The sequence below is a fragment of the Thalia democratica genome, chromosome 5 (genome assembly GCF_965202585.1).
Source record: "Thalia democratica chromosome 5, ktThaDemo2.hap1.1, whole genome shotgun sequence".
In the NCBI taxonomy this organism is placed as follows: domain Eukaryota; kingdom Metazoa; phylum Chordata; class Thaliacea; order Salpida; family Salpidae; genus Thalia; species Thalia democratica.
The window spans coordinates 41,558,131-41,576,401 of record NC_139169.1 but is presented as its reverse complement, the minus strand read 5'-3'; the positions used below and the strand labels follow the sequence as shown (position 1 = coordinate 41,576,401).

The window sequence follows — 18,271 nt, the reverse complement described above, 5'->3', positions numbered from 1 at the left end:
GTAAACTTTATTAGAACATTTTCAACACTTATGAACCCTTTATTTTTTTTTGACATGATGCTAACAAAAATTACATTTTAATATTTTTTAGGCAGTTTTATGTTTACTTTATGTTTACTTTTAGTCGTTTTTACGTAGTTAAGTTAGCGGTGTGTAATTAAAAAAATAAAATAAATAAATGCGCAATAGTTTTAAACACTTTTTAAAACAAAAGTCAAACAAATAAATTAGATCTTAGTAGTTTTGTTTCTTTTTTTTGCACTACTCTCATAAACCTCACTGCTGCTCTCACTAGAATATGATCGGTTGTGTTTGCCCTTCAGTGAACTCTAAAAGAATACTTCAGAATAAATAACAACTTACTTGCACATGTTTTTGTACACTTAAAAATACATTAAATACATATATATATATACTTATTTTATTTAGAATGACTAAACAAAGTTTATGTTTTCTTTAAGAGTCAAACATTTGTTTTAAAAATAAAACAATTTAAGCTTTTACTTTTTCAAACATTTTTTTTTATATACTAAAATTTTATCTAAACTAGCTTACTTCTACCGCAACTCAGTGCACACGATAAGCGAGTACCTTTTATTTTAAAACAAGTTAATTACGTCAAGACAACCTGATCATCTTTAGTGTTGAGAGAGGAGTATGATAAGTAAAAGATAGATGAAGCAAATAAAACTCCTCCAACGATGCAGGCTACAATTTGAATAATCCGCATCGCATCTTCGATATTGTACAGCAGACTGTTAATTATTATTTTATTTTAAGAAACTTACCTATGCATTTATCATTTACGTTTGATCAAAAGTTGTATTATAGGTTGCGACAGCGTGTCAGTAATAATATTAAGCAAAACAGTAAAATATTTTCTTAGTTTCAACGTATGTTATTGTTGGATGTAAAACATTTGTTAAAAAGTATAAATGCAAAAAAAAAAAACAACCGACAAAAGTTTAAACTAGAACTCCATTTACAAACTTTATTATTTTCCTCAACTATTTTCTTTTCACTAATAATTCAACAAATAAAGTTCTTACATTAACAATAAATTTTCATAAAATGTAATAATGTATGCATAATTTAGAAAAATTTCATTTAAAAAGTCGAACTACCTAAAAAGAGTTAAAATAAACTTAAGGTAGATTTTTCTTAATTAAATGTTTACATTAAACATATATAATACATAACCATTTAAAAATATATCCAGCAAGTAATTTAAACAAAAAATTTCATCATTTCAACTTCTACTTAATATACAATGGTAGACATGAAACTATAAACTTCTTCAAAGTCTAAAACCTAACAAGTAGTTTATTCTTTTTACGGATATATTATGTTTTTTTATTTTTAACTTGTTGATTAGTTTAAATTAAAATTCTTTACTATTAGTAACGATTAATTCATAAAAATAAAATGGTAAGCAAAATTAGTTTTAATAAATACATTCACTTAAAATAAAAAGTGTATACACAACAGCAAAACTTTGCTCGAATATCTGTTTTGTCATTTTATAATAAAATTGAATTCATAATTATTATTCATACTGGTAATCTTCGTTTCCACTTACCTGATCAGCAGTTCGGCATCTTCATCAGAAAGTTCTGCATTTTCATTGGCCCAAAAAACTGGCATCAAGTAAGGCTCGTCAATTGGTTCATACAAACTGTGCAAAATATTAGCTGCATTGATGTACTAACCATTAGTTATTTATTTAGTTTCTTATGTATTTATATATTAAAAAAAAGAAACGTATATTCTAACAAACAAAGCTTTTTTTTACTTTTGAAGCATAAACCTTAAGATTAAGTTTAAATTAATCAAAAAATACTTACAATATTTTTCAATCAAAACTTACTCAATTAAGTTATTTGGATTAAGAAGTATATTAATTTGTAGTCTTTTGTCAGCTTTGATAACTACTCCAGTGTTCTTTAAAATAATACTTGTTACTAATTTTTTATAAAGGTATTATTTATAATTAACTTAGTTATAAAGAAATTTTCACGACGGTATAAGTGAAAAGTTTTGTACATGCTTAGAAGTTTATGTATTTTTCATATAAATTTTTTAAAACATTGTTTTTCTTTATATTTGAAACACTATTTTTGCAACTTTTTTAAACTAAAAGATGTTCTACTGGTGTTTAAAATACCTATTTAATTTATTTTTAATTACTATATATAACTTTGTTAATTATTTTTCGAAAAATTTAGAATTTATTTTTATTAACAAAACACTTTATCAAATTACATACAGGTTCATATACAAGTTCAGAAACATGTAGGTCTTTTTCAGGTGGACTCCAACCTTCAGTTTGGCTAAAAAAGTATCCATCGTCTCCAAATAAAAAGTGTGGGGCACTTATTGCTACTGGTGCTCCTAAAATATTAATTTGTAATTATCATTATTACACATACAATTTAAAAATATAAAAAGATAATCTTACTTTAATAAAATTTATCTACACTGTTATATGAGTTTTGGTCTTCTTGACATTTATCAAGTTTAAAATTATTAATCATTTTTAACTTTAATATTTTTAAATAAAAATTTAAAAACTATTTAAAAAATGAATGTACAAAGTAAAATAAAAAAAAAACTGTTAAGGAACTAAAGTTTAAAAAATTGAACAGTTAAAGAAACGTTGTTTCACATAAAAGATTACAAATTTAGTCATTAATTTTTAACTTTCTACGTTTAATCATAATTAATGAGTTTAGTTCTATATGGTTAAACCTTCGATTGACTGCATTTATAAAAAGTCTCAAACCGAGTTGGCAATATTCGATGCCGATTGCTCCGTCATGCTGACAGAGGATATTGTCGAAATCGTGGCAGAAACACTTGTTGTCGTCGTTGAGAAGCGGGGATTGAAATATTTCGGCGGGAGTCGTTATCAGCCAACCTGTCACTCCTCGGAGAACCACCTCCTTTTCGTATAGTCCGTATAATGATCTGATTATAATACTAGGTTAAGATATTAATTAGAACGATGGTTATTAAGTGGTTCTATTATGTTGCGCTAAATTGATATATACTTATTTATCTGAGACTTTATATTTGTTTACATTACAAAATTATAACTATGTATGGATGTTTAGCTTACAGCACATATTTCCAATAAAAGCGAACACCTTTAGTTTTTAAATGAAAAATTAACAAAAGTAGTAACAAGTTTATATAATTGTAACGTTTTAATCGTACGTTAAAGTAAAAAGATAATAGAACCACTTTAAGATAAACTATGGTGTCCTATGTTTTCTTGATATATCTTAAATCTTAAATTGTAATTTTTTACATTAGTCTAGTTATATTATTTTAACTATTTCTATAAGGAATTAAGCTTATTTAGCAATAGATATATTTATCAGATTAAAACATTTATTTACTTAACTGAAACTAACATTTTGATTTGTTAGTTAACTATAAAAAAACATAAAAGGTACACAAAATTGCCTTTACCCAATAACATAATATCATAAAGTAAACTCTACAAAAAATACCTGCAAACATCATCTACGAAGAAATAAACTGGATCTTCTTTTTTCATGAAAGGCGGTGTTGATGTTCCGTCTTAGGTTTATGTTTTGTTGTTATTTTTTTAATAGATAACTAATTTATGAGGATACTTTTGTACTAAGTAAATATAAATTACCTTAACAAAATAAAGCTGTTTTAAGTTAGAGTAAGTTTCAATTAAAACATAAATTCAAGCAAAAATAATTATTTTCAAAACTAAGTTAAGATTTAAAAGTCGTTTATGCTTATTACATCAAAGCAAGCGAAGTGTCTGTGTTCAATGAACAAAATTAAAGCTAATTTGTAATAATTTTACGCTTTAAAAAGAAAAATACAAGTTAATAAAAGCTTAACTACTTATAAGAAAATATATGAAATATAATTTTAACCTGTTCCATTAATCATGTTACAGTACTCAGTGTTCCAATAGTTAAGTTTGCTGTTAAAATTATTAAAAAGTCCTTAGCATGCTTTGTTGCAATATTTGAATACAATTAAGTACTATCAAGTTTAGATTCGTGCTAATTTTAAATTTAATAATAAACAGAGAGGAGTTAGTTTTTAAGGTAGTAAAATAGCAGTATTAGTATATACTATTTTTTTTCTTTTTTAACCTTGAATAAAATAGACGCTAAAAGATCAAAATTTTGTGTATAACTTTAATTTAAATAACATTTATTATTACTCAGATGTAAACAAAACCACTTTTAGTTTTTATAATTTTTCTAAAATATTTCATACCTTTCTCCTTTAAATTTAGTAATAATGTTTAATTGACCAATATTATCATCTCCTCCAGTGTACACTTGATAATCAAACCATCCGTTTGAGTTGTTTGTCTAATTAAATATTTACTTTTAATTCTTGTTCAACATGATATAAAGTATTTTTTATTTTACTTAAAACTAAAATTTTTGAAGTAATTTGTAGAATTTTTTGTTAAATAAACAATTGGTCATGTTTGTTTCTTATCCAAGCAAAACAAAGCACAAAAAAGTACTTTAAACTAGTATTTAGTTGCTTTAAATCGTTTTTAACTGAAGTTATTTCAAAAAATTACTTGGAAATTATAAGTATTTATAAAAATTTACTGGTATGAAAGCTTTTTTCAGCTTAAAATTAAAAAAATTAAATTATTAAAACTTACGTTCATTACAAGACCAAAGTTGTCCAATATTCTCGCCTCTGGCTGCACCCTAGCAACTAGGTCTAGTATTTCCTTGGCAACGGGTTCCTGGGACCCGTATAAAAGGTCGCGTACGGATCTCTCTGTCAAAAGATTGGCACCAGCACTATTTAGTGCCATGTTAATTGCTCCGTAGGTTTTCAGGTCTAATGCACTGTGGTTGTTGTTAAACTCCAATATAGGCACTAAAGACTAGAAATTTATTTTTGTGCATTAGAGATTGCATTAAAAAAAAGTTTTTATCAACTCCCGGATAAAGATGTAAAATTAAAATGTTTTTATAGTGTTTGGGTTAATGCTAAAGTTCTCAACAGTTGGTTTTTTAAATCATTTATATTATTGTTTATTGAAAGAAAAAAAAACGCTCAAATATTTGGTCGAAGGGCCTGGTGTACAAAAAACCTTTCGGTTATCGAGTCATACACCAGGATACAGTTTAAAGTCATGTCCAGAACAATGAGTTTGTTTTAGTTTGTTATAGTTTGTTTCAGGGGCGTGTTTTGACTGGTTTCCTGTTTCTGTGAACCCCATGAAAAAAAAGAAAAGAAAAAAGAAAAAAAAGATTCTTAGAATATCACTAAAACCGTTGTTTATTGATTTTGTTTTGGTTATTTGATAAACTTTGAATAATGAATGTTGAATTTATAACACTGAAAGATAAAAAAGTTTCCTTAACAAAAAATGCTCTTTTTTGCCCAGCTGAAATAGATTTTAAATAAAATTTCAATTGTGACGTCATGATAGGTAAAAGTTTTAAAGTAGCATTTTCTTTCTAGGAAACTTTTTACTAAGATGTTCTAAGTTCCCACTATAAATTGTTACTTAGTGAAAATAACTTTAAATACGGTATTGTTTTTATTCTGGTAAGTAAAATTTTACTTAAAAAGTGTCCAATATAATACTAAAATTTTATTTTACTTATTTGGTTGTATATAATAATGTTGTGTGAAGCTTTTGTACTTTAAAATTTATATTTTTTATTTATGTGTCAACCAACTGGGTTTAAACCTTGAAAAGTTCAATTTAGAGAGTTTTAAAAATTATCTTTAGACTATTACACCACCTGCCAATTTATTCTTTTATCATTTAATGGTATTTTAATGTTTTTTATTTAAGTTGTTTTATTTTTGTATATCTGTTAGCCACAAATTTTGTTCTTGATTTTTTGAAATTTTTAACTCAGAGAGATTTTAAAATCATTATTAGAATTCTTGCACCATCAGGCAAACATATAATTATAATTTAAAAATATTTTAATTTAGTTTTAAAAGTCTAAACATTTTTGGTAATTACCTAGGATGAAGTCGCATCAATATCAAGCTAAAATTATATTGTGTTTAATATCTTTTTAGAACATAATTTTAGGCTTAAAATCAATACGTTAAGCCTTGTATGATTGATCTAAAATTATACTTCATTTTAAACAAGCTATATAAATACGTAGTTAGAATTAAATTCATTTGTTATAAACTAAAAAACTTAATTGATTTTATTTACAGTAAAGTAATGTATATAAGTTATTGTATCATTTGCTTTGTTTTAAAATAAAAAGCAAGTAAATATATAAGTTCTATTGGTTTATAGAGTATTAATTTTATTTATGTATTTATAAAATATAAGTTTTAAGCATATAATTATGTTAAAAAACAGCATTAAGTTTAATATGATTTCAGATTTATATTGGTGCAACATCATCCCAGGTAACTACCAATTTTTTTTAGTAAAAATTAAATTTTTTTAGATTAAATTACTTAAAAAAGTGTTTTTACTATAAATATATTTTTTCCAGCTCTTTTAGTTTTAATTAATCTAAATTTAATACAGTATAATAAATAAAAATATATAATATTTTCCCATTACTACTTATATGTTTTTTCTTATTTCTAAGCAGAAAAAAGCATTCTAAACACAGAGTTTTTCGGCAAAATATTGCGTACTAAACTGGCAGTGCATACCTTAGAAATGCGTACTTAAGCGGGAAATTAAGAACAAAAAAAAATTGTGAACACCCTTTGAAAAAAGTCTAAACACGCCCCTGGTTTGTTTTATTAAGGTTAACATTAAATATTTATACTTTTTGTAAGAAATTTTATTTAAAAGATCATAGCAAAGACTTTAAATTTATATTAAGAACAATAGTTATGTATAGTTTAAAGTTAGAAATTAATAATAAGAAAAGAAGCTAGTAACTCTTAGTTAAAAACAGTGGAAACATATAAAACAAGATTAAAACTAAAGTACAAGCAATTCCAACTTTATTTTGCATGAGAATACTCTGTCTCGAAATGTTTTTTATCACTTAATTGCATGTACATACAAGTAAGTAAAATTATTTGTTTACATTAGCAAACATTGAACATTTATTTTTATTTGTTTGCTTACAAGAAAAAATTGCTTTGTAACTAATCAACAACAACACGATATAATCAAAGAAAATAGTAAAACACATAACTTTTAAGTTTAAAGAAATTAAAAAGTTATTTTTTTGATTCCAAATTGTTTTATTTCCAAAATCAGACTTAAAAAATAACTTTTATGTTTAGAAAAAAAAAACTGCTTATGATTCTACCGAAAGATTGAAACCTTTTATTTTAATTAAAGTCTTATATATTTTTTGCATTAAACCAACATTATAAAACAATATTGAAAATACAATAATTAAAAAAAAATATATAAGTAAATGATAACGGGCAAGAAGCTTAACAAGTTTTATTACGTCACTGTAACTAACCGCAGCAACTACATCGACGGTTGTTATAAGATCTGTGTCAGGACCAACTGACATTTCAGGAACGAAAAATATTTCTGAAACTTGTCTGAACTCAATTTCTTCAGGCGTTTGTTCAATCAATACTTTCTTGTGATCTTTTTTCAAGTATTCCCTGTAAATATTTTAAGAATTTTTATTAAACATTTTTATATGATATACAGTTGTAGAAAGTAATCATTGAAATTCTTGGTGTTAGCAAAAAAAAGTTAAACATTTAAGTTTTTTTTTATTGTTCATTTACCGATGATCTTTTTTTTGCATTACTTGTATCAAAATCTATTGATTTTAGTTAGTTTTGCTTTGTTTGTGATCATCTTAATTATTGTTCAATAAGTTCAAACAGCTGGAATGTCCTTGAAGAGATAAAATTATATTTACTTTATTTTAACTTTTAGGTTTTTCTTTACATATATTGTAGTTTGCGACATTTTATAGGAAAAGTTTATTAAAATATTTTTTTTAATTTTTATCTAATTTAGTTTATTTTTTGAAAATAGTTAGTCAGTGAAAAATCCCTTTGTCTTTCATTTTTTCAAAAGCAGTAAGTACAATATAAAAAGTTTCATATTATTGTTGTATTACCTAATTACTGTTTTTTACGGTTTAAAAAGTAGGTAGGTTAATTATTTCATGTAGAAAAACAAATAAGAAGCTACGTAGTTAAATACAAACTTTAGTCTGTTTATGTCATAATTGTATTTAGGCATAGTGCTGTAAGAATAATGTCTATTTTTGACTTCCTACAATAAAAAATACTTAAAAAATTCAAATAAAAGACTAAAAATATGAATCACTTCAAAACTTTTAACTTTAGATTTTTAAATAATTTAAGTTAATATACAATAAGTTACACAAAACACATAATTTCAAAAACACTAAACATATTTCGAGCAATTCTCTTCAGTAGAGTACAATGCTAACAAATAATAAGATTTTACACACCTATAGAGTAACCAAGTAATCAAGTAATCATAAAGTAATCAAGAGATTAATAAAAGACAAAAGCAATTAGTAACAGTTAAAATCAAATAAGTCCATTTACGTTATAATTGATCTACAGTAAAACTAAACATAAATAAAATGAAAACAATTGTTATAAAATGTTACGAAAATAAAGAAAAAGTATAGTCAAAATCTTTTTGCTTACATAAAACAGGTTACCTTAACAAAATACAAATGGCTTCTAATTTAATCAAATCGAAAACATTACTACAAATTTAAATAATTTTAAATTTATCTATATTATAGTTGTTTGCACAAGTTGGATTATTAAATAAATGTTCTGAAGTAGATGAACGTTTAGATGCGTTTAAAACCTTTACCGGTATATCATCTTTCGTATCTGACAGGTAAAAATTTTCTCTTTATTTTGGTATGTGTTCTTTTATTGTCTTCCTTAGATGTCTGGTTGTTAATCAAATATAACTTGCTGTACAACAGCAACTGTACTGGTAAATTACCACACTTTTATTTAATTTTGATACTGGATCCTTACCACCTGGTGTTATTAGTGACTTAGAGGTAAAAACAACTCTAGGGTTTGGTGCATAATAAGTGTTTCTTACTAATTGTCTAGTTTTCTTTTCTAATATCTCTCAGCTTTTATTAATAAATCGAATTCTTAAAGTAACTACACATTTTTGCGGTTAATTTGAAAATTAGACAATTAGTAAGAAAAACTTATTATGCAGCGTACCCTAGAATTGTACCCTAGTATCAAAATTAAATAAAAGTATGATAATCTACCAGTACAGTTGCTGTTGTACAGCAAGTTATATTGGATTACCAACTAGACATCTAAGGAAGAGAATAAAAGAACACTTATCAAAATGTGTAGAGAATTTTTGCCTGTCAGATAAGAAAGATGATATACCGGTAAAGGTTTTAAACGCATCTAAACGTTCATCTATTTCAGAACATTTATTTAATAATCCAACTTGTGCAAATAATTATAATATAGATAGATTTAAAATATTAAAATTTTGTAGTAATGTTTTCGATTTGATTAAATTAGAAGCCATTTGTATTTTGTTTAGGAAACCTGTTTTATGTAAGCAAAAAGATTTTGACTATACTGTTTCTTTATTTTCGTAACATTTTATAAGGATTGCTTTCATTTTATTTATGTTTAGTTTTACTGTAGATAAATTATAACGTAGATGAACTTATTTGATTTTAACTGTTACTAATTGCTTTTGTCTTTTATTAATCTCTTGATTACTTTATGATTACTTGACTATTTGGTTACTATATAAATGTGTAAAATCTTATTATTTGTAAGCATTGTACTCTATTGAAGAGAATTGCTCGAAATATGTTTAGTGTTTTTGAAATTGTGTGTCTTGTGTAAGTTATTGTATATTTACTGGTCATTTATGTTCCAATACTTTAAGTTAACTTTATATATAAACAGTTATGACAACTGCTTAAGTTATAAAAGCTGTACATATTTTAAACAATTTTCTGTACAAACTAAAGCTAGTTTTTGGTTTTTATTTTCTAAATTTAATTATTAAAGTAAAGTAGTTATGTGTGATTTATACAAAAAAGTCTTCTTTTTTTACAAAGCAAAGAGTTGAGAAATTTTTTCAAATAGTCATCATGTCAACAAGCTGTAGTTAGTCGATTTGTTAATTTTATTTTTATCTTAGTTTACTTATAATTCTTTGTTTTAAAACTCTTGATCTAAATTGTTTTGGTTATAAAAGTTTTCTTCTATTAAACCAAAGGTCAAGGATTGAAAAATAATATTGCATATTTTGTGGTCATACTTTGTACTAATAAAAAATAATAAAATAGTCTTGGTAAAATAACTTTTTACTAGTAACTTACTACAAAATGTTGTACAAAAAGAACAGCTAAACATTTACAAGAGCGTCGTTACTTTTCCTGTTTTGAAAAAAAAAAATTTTAGATATTCTAAGTTTTTGTAGTATACTGGAGCTGCAAGATCAATCTGTGACAGCTGCATCTTAAACGTACATAAATTTACAATAAAAGAATTTGTTGAATGGCTTGAAGCTTGAGCTGCATGAACTTTCAGCACCATGTGAGTTAATAATTATGACCATTGTTGAAAATTCATTATATACCGAGAACAATAAGACATGTTGTGACAAGTTGAGCTAGAGCAGGAGTAGCTCGAGCAGAAGCAACTAGGGAAGAGGCAACTCGAGCTGCGACAACTCGAGAAGAAGCAACTCGAGCTGCGACAACTCGAGGATGACCAACTCGAGCAGGGGCAACTTGAACAGGACCAGATTAGTTTTTATTTGAAAAAAAAGTAATTGTAGTTACTAAAAAGTTGGAAATTATGCATTTAATGTTCTGTTAAAGTTACTTTGATTTTTAGAAAAGAAATATTTTGTCACGCTTACAATTGATGTAATTGTAATATAAAAAGGTCTTAAAACTAATTTAAAATAAAATTTTCAAGTTCGGGGATTTTAAAAATCTCCGCACTCCCTAACAATAATACCTCGCAACGCCACTTGTAGTAAGTCTAATGAATTTTGAAATAAAGTAAACTGTAACCTGTATCTGTACGGACCCACTTCCTTTACTTTTAGCTTCACGCTGCCGGGTGGAGACTGGTTGAGAAATTCTTCCTTGTTTGTCACGTTGAAGAAGTAGTAGTCGAGGTACGTCGGAGTGACAACCTCCTTCCAAAGGTCCTCGTAGAAAAACGTTCCTTTTGATATCTGCATTTCCTGTTATAACAGAATTTGAAAAATGTTAAAGTGGGAGTCTGGTAATGTGACTAAACAGTTTTCTATTTCCAATTAATTATGGGAAAAAAAGTTCAAAAAGTTCTCTTTATGCTGAATCAAAAGGAAACTAAGCTTAATTCTTATAAATAAAATCATGAAAAATGTAAAATAAATGTGTTTTATACTACAATTATACGTATCTACGCGTTTTTAATTATACTAAAAGTTTGTTGTTGTCTTTTTCCTTAATTTTTAATATTAATGGGTAATATAGTTAGTGGTATACAGGGCGTCGGCTGCAGTTGTAAGGTCTTATAGCTAATGTTTTACTTATTTTTTTCGGTTTGTCTTTTAAATATGTAGGTAAGGTGGGTTAGGGATAAGGTTATAAATGTTTTTAATATTCTGCTGTATCAATTTACCTCATTTGCATAATGTTATGAATGAAAACATTTCTGGAAACTTACAATTGCTGCTGACCCGTACACAAATCATAACCAATATAGTATCATAACCAAACAAAATCAGAATAACAAACAATAGCATAACGCAAATTATGTGTGAAGTAGTTCAGTAGGCATAAATGTAACACTTTATCACCAAAAAGACATTATACTAACTAACTTTCACAACAAATCAAAAAAAAAAGAAGTTTTTTAGTCTAAGTTTTTATTTACACAGTTATTGTTACCTGAGTAAGAATTTTTTCGAACAGAATATCGTATACAAACATCACGACCCCGCCAAGCACTAGAACAATTGCTCCAATAACAAGTGAGGTTATGGCACAAGCCTTTTTTGAACAGCACGACATATTAGTTGTTGATTAAAAATAAGATGACTTTAATAACAAAAAGTAAGCTAACGTTAGTTATCAAAAATTCTGTAAATAGACTTTGCATAACTCGTAAAATTTGTAAGTCTTTCACAGTTTTTTGAAGCTACTGATAAAAGTAAGTTTTGAAAACAAATGTGTTATTATAATTAGCGAAAAAAAAACATATTAAAAACTTTAATTGTTTTAAAAATTTCAAAATAAATTTCTACTTTTTGAAACTGTTCTAATAAGTAAAACTAGTTTTAAAGCTTAAGAAAAGTAATTATACAAAAAAAAAACTATTAGCTGAGCAATAAAAAACTACAACAGTACTTTTAAAAAGGTTACAAAACATTTATTGATTATAAATAAGCTTTTGCATATTATCCTATATAGATAAAAAAAACTTCAAGTGTATGTATCTTTTCAGCACGAGTGGCTTTATAGTACTATTTAAAGTCGTAAAAGTTTAAAACAATTTAAGAGCTGATCTAGTTTTAGTAATATTTAACTTTTCATTGCAGTAATTAGTAGCTTATTGTTTAATGCAAATAATAAATTTGTTTACACAGTCAAGGTCCCGGTGCAGATATCTATTTGTTTTAAATGTTTTGTTTATAGCTTTACAGGTTCGTTACGTTTAAACATAAGTTATTTTAAGATTAGTTTTTAAAAAATTCAAATGTTTAATTATTTAATTTATAAGTTATGACTGTTTTATTTAGCCATTTCGTGTTTTTAGATTCAAACTTTAAACAATAAAACTTTAAATCTTGCTTATTTTCTAAAAACAATGATTTCTTCTGTTTTGCTTTTATTATTGATGAGACGTATTAAAAACTGAAATTAGCTTTAATTTAAATCCAACGATTAAGGGAAATTCGGCCGATTTTTAATAATTATTTGATAAAAGAAAACCGGTGACAATATTACAGAAGCTTCTTCAAAAGCAAACATTGTAAAAATATAAAAACGATCAGTAACGAGCTGCATAAAAGCTTATACTTTAATGTGGAACAAAAAAAGTTTGCTATTAAGTTGTAATCAGTAAAGCAAATAAATAAATGTTCATGATATTTGCTAATTACAACGTAGGTAAATCTAGCTTAACTAAACAATTTAAATTCGCTTTCACTTTTATATTTTTCATTTTTTTATGTATGTTTCTAATTATACTTCGACAATTGAGAATCAAAAATAAGTTTAGTAAGTTTTGACCTTTTTATTTTTAAAAATTTGTTATTAGCTTAAATTACCTTTATTATCATATTTTAGTATTGTTTATTTAACAAAAAGTCTAAACATTTATATTGGATTAGTTTATCACAATATTTGTATCTTCTTGTAAAAAATTAGCAACAATGATTACAATAAAACAAAAGTTATAAAACTAAACATACATTTTTTTGATATATTGCTGTAGAAAAGTTTTATTTGTTTGTTTTAGTTTTTGAATTATTAACATACTTTTATAACAGTTCCTTAAAATAAATCAGATTGTATTTAAATGTAAAGATAAAATTTTAAACCTTTCAGGTAAGTAAATACTTTAAAATTTGAATAAACAAAAATTTAATTCAGGATGTAATTAGTACGTCATTGTAGTTGCAACAATTTTAAAAAGTTTAACGTCACAAAAGAAAAGTTGAAATGTTTTATTCGTTTCGAATAAGTGAAAAATAGTTGACTTGATGTTGAATGCAATTTTATCATTTTTTATTATCGTTTTTTTATTTGTTTTGTCTTTTACTTAAGTAAATAACACGTTTTACTAAAGCATTTGCAAAACGTAATTTGAACTAAACATTTTTGTTAGATTTATAAATAAAAAGATAGAAAATAAAGTTTACATAAAATATGTTTTACGTTGATAATTACCTAGTTCTTTATACCTAAAATTCTAAGTTGAAGACAGATGGTAACTAGAATATTTTAAATGATTAAAACAAACTTTTTACTTTTGCTTTTGTTAGTCAAAGCTTCAAGACAGCAACAACAAAACTTTAAACATTTAGGAGAAGGATCATTATTACAAAGTTTGCACAAAATAAACTACCAATCCGAAGTTTTGTCCGCAAGAAAATTTTTAAAGAATTTTGTATCAAAACACATCCCGGTTGTGTACGTTAATTCAGTACGATTAGAAAACAAGAAAATTTGGAATGACGAAACGTTGGTTGAACTCGCAAATACTACGGTCAGTTTTGACTTGTGCAAAGTAGAAAACAGAAGCTGCGGCTCCATGAAGAGATCCTTGGCTCATTTTATAAAACATTACAAAGCAAGAAGGTACTATTTGGTGGACAATCTTCCAGGAGCATTAAGTGAGACGTTCTTTGTTCCAACCATGCTACTGTGTGAAGAAATAATCGAGAAATTGCAAGTAAAACAAATACGTTTGTAAAGCTGTGTTACTTATGTTAAATTTAAGTAAATACATTTAGGAAAATACATTTCAATAAGTTAACGCATGTTATTCTATTTAATCCTTAAGGGTTTAAGTCTACAAGTAAGTGTATATATTTAATTAAAGTACACTTGTTTATACTTGTTATAAAGTATTACTAAGGTAATTAGTGCAAAAATAACAAATAAAATTCTATTAGCGGAAAAAAAATTATATTACAATAATAAAAGTTTACATAACTTTTTATAGAAGTTTGATAAAGTTTCGTAACGATTAAAAATTTTAACTACGTATTAAATTAAGAATTTCATAGTTTTCGTAAATTTAATAACTAATCAAGTTTTTAAATGTTGTCTTGTGTGTATACTTCTTTATTGTTTTTTTGTTTATACATTGGTTCTTTTAATTTTCTGTCAATAGTTTTATGAAAGTATTTTATACTAAAGGATATAGTTTGGTGGTTCAGTTCTGGTAAAACACATTCTTTGCTTCACTATGACAACGTACACAACCTGTACTGTCAAATTGATGGTCACAAAACATGGCTACTTGCAAGACCTAAACATCCTAACATCAGAGTTGAGAATTTAGCAGGTTTCATACATATTTATACCATATTTTAAATGATATTTGGCTGAATAACATTTGATCTAAAATAGTTGATAAGTTAAATTAAATTGTTTTTAGTACAGGCATAAAATACCTGAGTCCGCGATGTAGTTTTCAGATAAAAACATACTATTTTAAAACTATTTTTTTTTGTGAAAAAACTACCAATTAAGAATTTTTTAAAACTATTTCTAATAAACTACTTATTACTAGTGCTTTATCATTGCTTATTTTAATTTATTTTACGTTTATCATGGTATTTTTATACTGATTACTACAATTTTAGTAATAAACTACAACCCGCGAAAGACTTTTTTATATACATTGCGGTGCGCTAGCATCTTTTCTTAAAAAATTTAGCCCGCGACTTACAAAAAGCTGGTTTAGTACAAGGCCTATTTTTCAATCATCGAAGACCTTATAAATATTTTTTTTTTCTTCGTAACATTAATAGATTTTTTTGTCTTCAACAAAAACAGTTAAACATAACATTTTTTATCTTATTAACACTTTTAGTCATTAAAAAGTTTCAAAATCTGACAAATATTAATTTAAGAAAACGATTTTTACAGACATTTAAAAAAAAAGTGTTTAGTTATTATTAAAAAAAAACAAAAAACAAAAGTTTTGCTAAGTTATTTAGTTTAGTAACATTTGTATAACTTTAAGAATGATTTTGACTCTTAAGTCTATCTATGATTTATTTCATCATAAGTTAATATGTTAAACCAATTAACAGCACATTACTCAAAAGTAAATGTCGTATCGGTGAACCTAACTTCTCATTCATCGTTTAAAAACATTGAGTGGATTAAACATACAACAAACCCCGGTGATTGCATATTTGTACCTGTGTAGTAAGTTATTGTGTAAAATGAATTGAGTTACACCATAACAATTCGAACTTAATTTTTCAGGATTGTTTTAGCTGAACTAATTATATTATACAAAAAAAAAAAAAAATTAAGCTGATTCAATCAACAGACAACTACTTTTATTTTTAAACCTTTTATAAACGATTGTATATACAATTCTACTATAGCTTTTAAATGACTGACTTGCAAAAGTTTTGATAATTTTAGTTTAATGAGAATAGCTCCTCAATTTTAAAATTTTGTATATAAAAAATATTTCAAAATTTATTGAAAATACTTCTATGATGTCATATAGCTGGTGGCATCAGGTAACATCATCTAGCGGCAGAAATATGGCAGTGAATTTTTGGTGGACAAGTGACGTGGCAAACACTACGTCATCGAGTTGTAACGATAATATGTATGATGAAAATTTGAAAACATTGAAAGATATAAAGGAATTAAAACCTGGAGAATGGTTTAGGTTTCTTTATTTTTATTTACTAGATTTTGCCAAGATTTGATGCTGTATTTTAAGCTAGTGTATGATTTAACCTTTACAAAAAAGTAATATAACGTTATATGGTAATACTTTAAAGTTTATAAAAACCTTAAAGTTTATAAAAACTTTGTAAAACTAAGCTAACAGTTTTCAAGTTTGAAAACCTTTACTTTTATAGTTTTAATAAAAACAACTTGACTTTGTTAATAGTCAACTTATTTTCGTTAACACTTACAAATTTGCATAGTTTTTTTTGGTAATTTAAGCCAATAAAATAAAATATAGTTAGTTCAATTTTATGTAGTATAGTTCTATATTAAATAGAATTAATTTAAAGCTTTACCTGAATAAGTAAATATAATTTTAAGTAGCTTTAGTACAAATTCAATTTAAACAAAATCTAAATTTAATTTTATTAGCTTATTTGTAAACATACTTTTTATTAATACAGGTTCATCTTAGGTGAAATGCTTCTAAGCAAAAACCATCCAATGACTTATTATGACGTCACACAAAGTATCATAGACGAACACAGTGGGAAAAAAGTCGTCACAAGTTTACAACAGTTCAATTTGATTGATAAGAACTTGAATGGGGCAATAGATTACCACGAAATAATGACTGCTAGCTCGTATGATGTGCACAAGTTCTTCAAATATTCTAAAATCGGTTTTTTGATACTTTTTATCTCTACATGTGCATTAGCAAGGTTTTATTACAGTTTAAATTCCTACAACTCAAACTCTTATAAAAATTTAAGTATGTCGAAAATGACTTGAAATTAAAGCATAAATAAAAATTTATCAGGATTTCTTTTAGATAAAACTATTATTGTAAAAAATGTATACTTAAATTCCACTCATACAAAAGAAATAAATTGAATTCGCTTAATAATTAATAAAGTTATCAGAACCTCTTAACAAAAATATTATTATGGTCAAAGATTAAGGAAAAGACACATCTAATAAAAAAGATAAATTACAATAACCTATAATTATTGGAGCTTAAAAAATTGAAAATTTAATTGTGGTTAGACTTATGTTATTTACAAATAAAGTAAAACTGTTGTATTAAAACTTTAATTAAACCCTTTTATTAAAATTAATTTTAAACTATTAAACTTCTAACTTCTTTCAAAAAAAATTTATAGTTTTTAGTAAGGTTTTTTAATATAGAAATTTACAGGTACAGTCTACATTAAGAATCTATGAATTTTCATCATGAATCACTACTTTTTTCGCTAAACTTTTTGTTATTAATTAACTGTATACACAATAAAAAAAGTTTAGTTTTGATGATTGTAGATATATATATTTTTTGCATATAAAAATATAAATCTACTTGTTTTTTTTAACTTCTTATTAATTAGCTCGTGAAACTCACTTTTGAAATAAACTAAGCTAATTTGATTTCTTACTTGTTTATTAAATCTTTAAACTGTACTTTATTTTCTCACTTGTGCAAAAGACCTTGAAAAACAAAACAAATCATCGTTTTTACTTTAATATATAAATCTATCAAATTGCATTTTAAATTTCAAAAATGTTTAGTTGCTATCGTTTTTTAATTTAATAAAATAATGGAAGACAATATATTTGGTAACGTTAATAAGCTAGAGTCTTTAATTATTAAAATATTATGTATCGGTATTTCTAATTGATCGAAACTCTAATAGTTCTGTAGACTAGCGAAAAAAAATAAGACAGCTACTTCTATTATTGAATTAAACGAACTTTAAGAACTCTATTTAGTAATTAAAAAAAAGTTGCTTACTTAAATAAAATAAAACATTTTTATAATAAACAATTTTTGTCTATTTCTAAGCATGTAAAAAAAATAACAATTAAATTGTAGTAATATAAGATAGATTGAAAAGTTTTGAAAG

At 25.3% G+C, this 18,271-nt stretch overlaps 2 protein-coding genes across 2 annotated transcripts; one reads left to right on the top strand and one right to left on the bottom strand.

The window, feature by feature from the left end:
- Positions 1–227: 227 nt before the first annotated feature.
- Positions 228–12,011, bottom strand: LOC145836543 (platelet glycoprotein 4-like). The gene is made up of 13 exons (XM_082944338.1): positions 11,889–12,011; positions 11,022–11,197; positions 7,449–7,599; positions 4,679–4,909; positions 4,273–4,370; positions 3,921–3,970; positions 3,516–3,585; positions 2,783–2,967; positions 2,267–2,391; positions 1,868–1,941; positions 1,580–1,675; positions 629–755; positions 228–329 (listed from the first exon to the last, which is right to left on the bottom strand). Exons 1-13 carry the CDS (start codon positions 12,009–12,011, stop codon positions 228–230), a joined length of 1,608 nt encoding a protein of 535 aa, XP_082800464.1.
- Positions 12,012–14,124: 2,113 nt separating this feature from the next.
- Positions 14,125–17,665, top strand: LOC145837118 (uncharacterized). The gene is made up of 6 exons (XM_082944887.1): positions 14,125–14,410; positions 14,868–15,015; positions 15,770–15,887; positions 16,201–16,368; positions 16,838–17,055; positions 17,572–17,665. Exons 4-6 carry the CDS (start codon positions 16,238–16,240, stop codon positions 17,595–17,597), a joined length of 375 nt encoding a protein of 124 aa, XP_082801013.1. The 5' UTR covers positions 14,125–14,410; positions 14,868–15,015; positions 15,770–15,887; positions 16,201–16,237; the 3' UTR covers positions 17,598–17,665.
- Positions 17,666–18,271: the final 606 nt, after the last annotated feature.

Coding starts and splice junctions, on each gene's coding strand:
- LOC145836543 (XM_082944338.1), bottom strand. CDS start 12,011: ATGTCGTGCTGTTCAAAAAAGGCTTGTGCCATAACCTCACTTGTTATT. Junction 4,371..4,678: donor ACTTTGGTCTTGTAATGAAC/GTAAGTTTTAAT, acceptor ATATTTAATTAG/ACAAACAACTCAAACGGATG. Junction 2,968..3,515: donor TTCGTAGATGATGTTTGCAG/GTATTTTTTGTA, acceptor TATTATAATCAG/ATCATTATACGGACTATACG.
- LOC145837118 (XM_082944887.1), top strand. CDS start 16,238: ATGGCAGTGAATTTTTGGTGGACAAGTGACGTGGCAAACACTACGTCA. Junction 16,369..16,837: donor AAACCTGGAGAATGGTTTAG/GTTTCTTTATTT, acceptor TTATTAATACAG/GTTCATCTTAGGTGAAATGC. Junction 17,056..17,571: donor CTTCAAATATTCTAAAATCG/GTTTTTTGATAC, acceptor AGAAATTTACAG/GTACAGTCTACATTAAGAAT.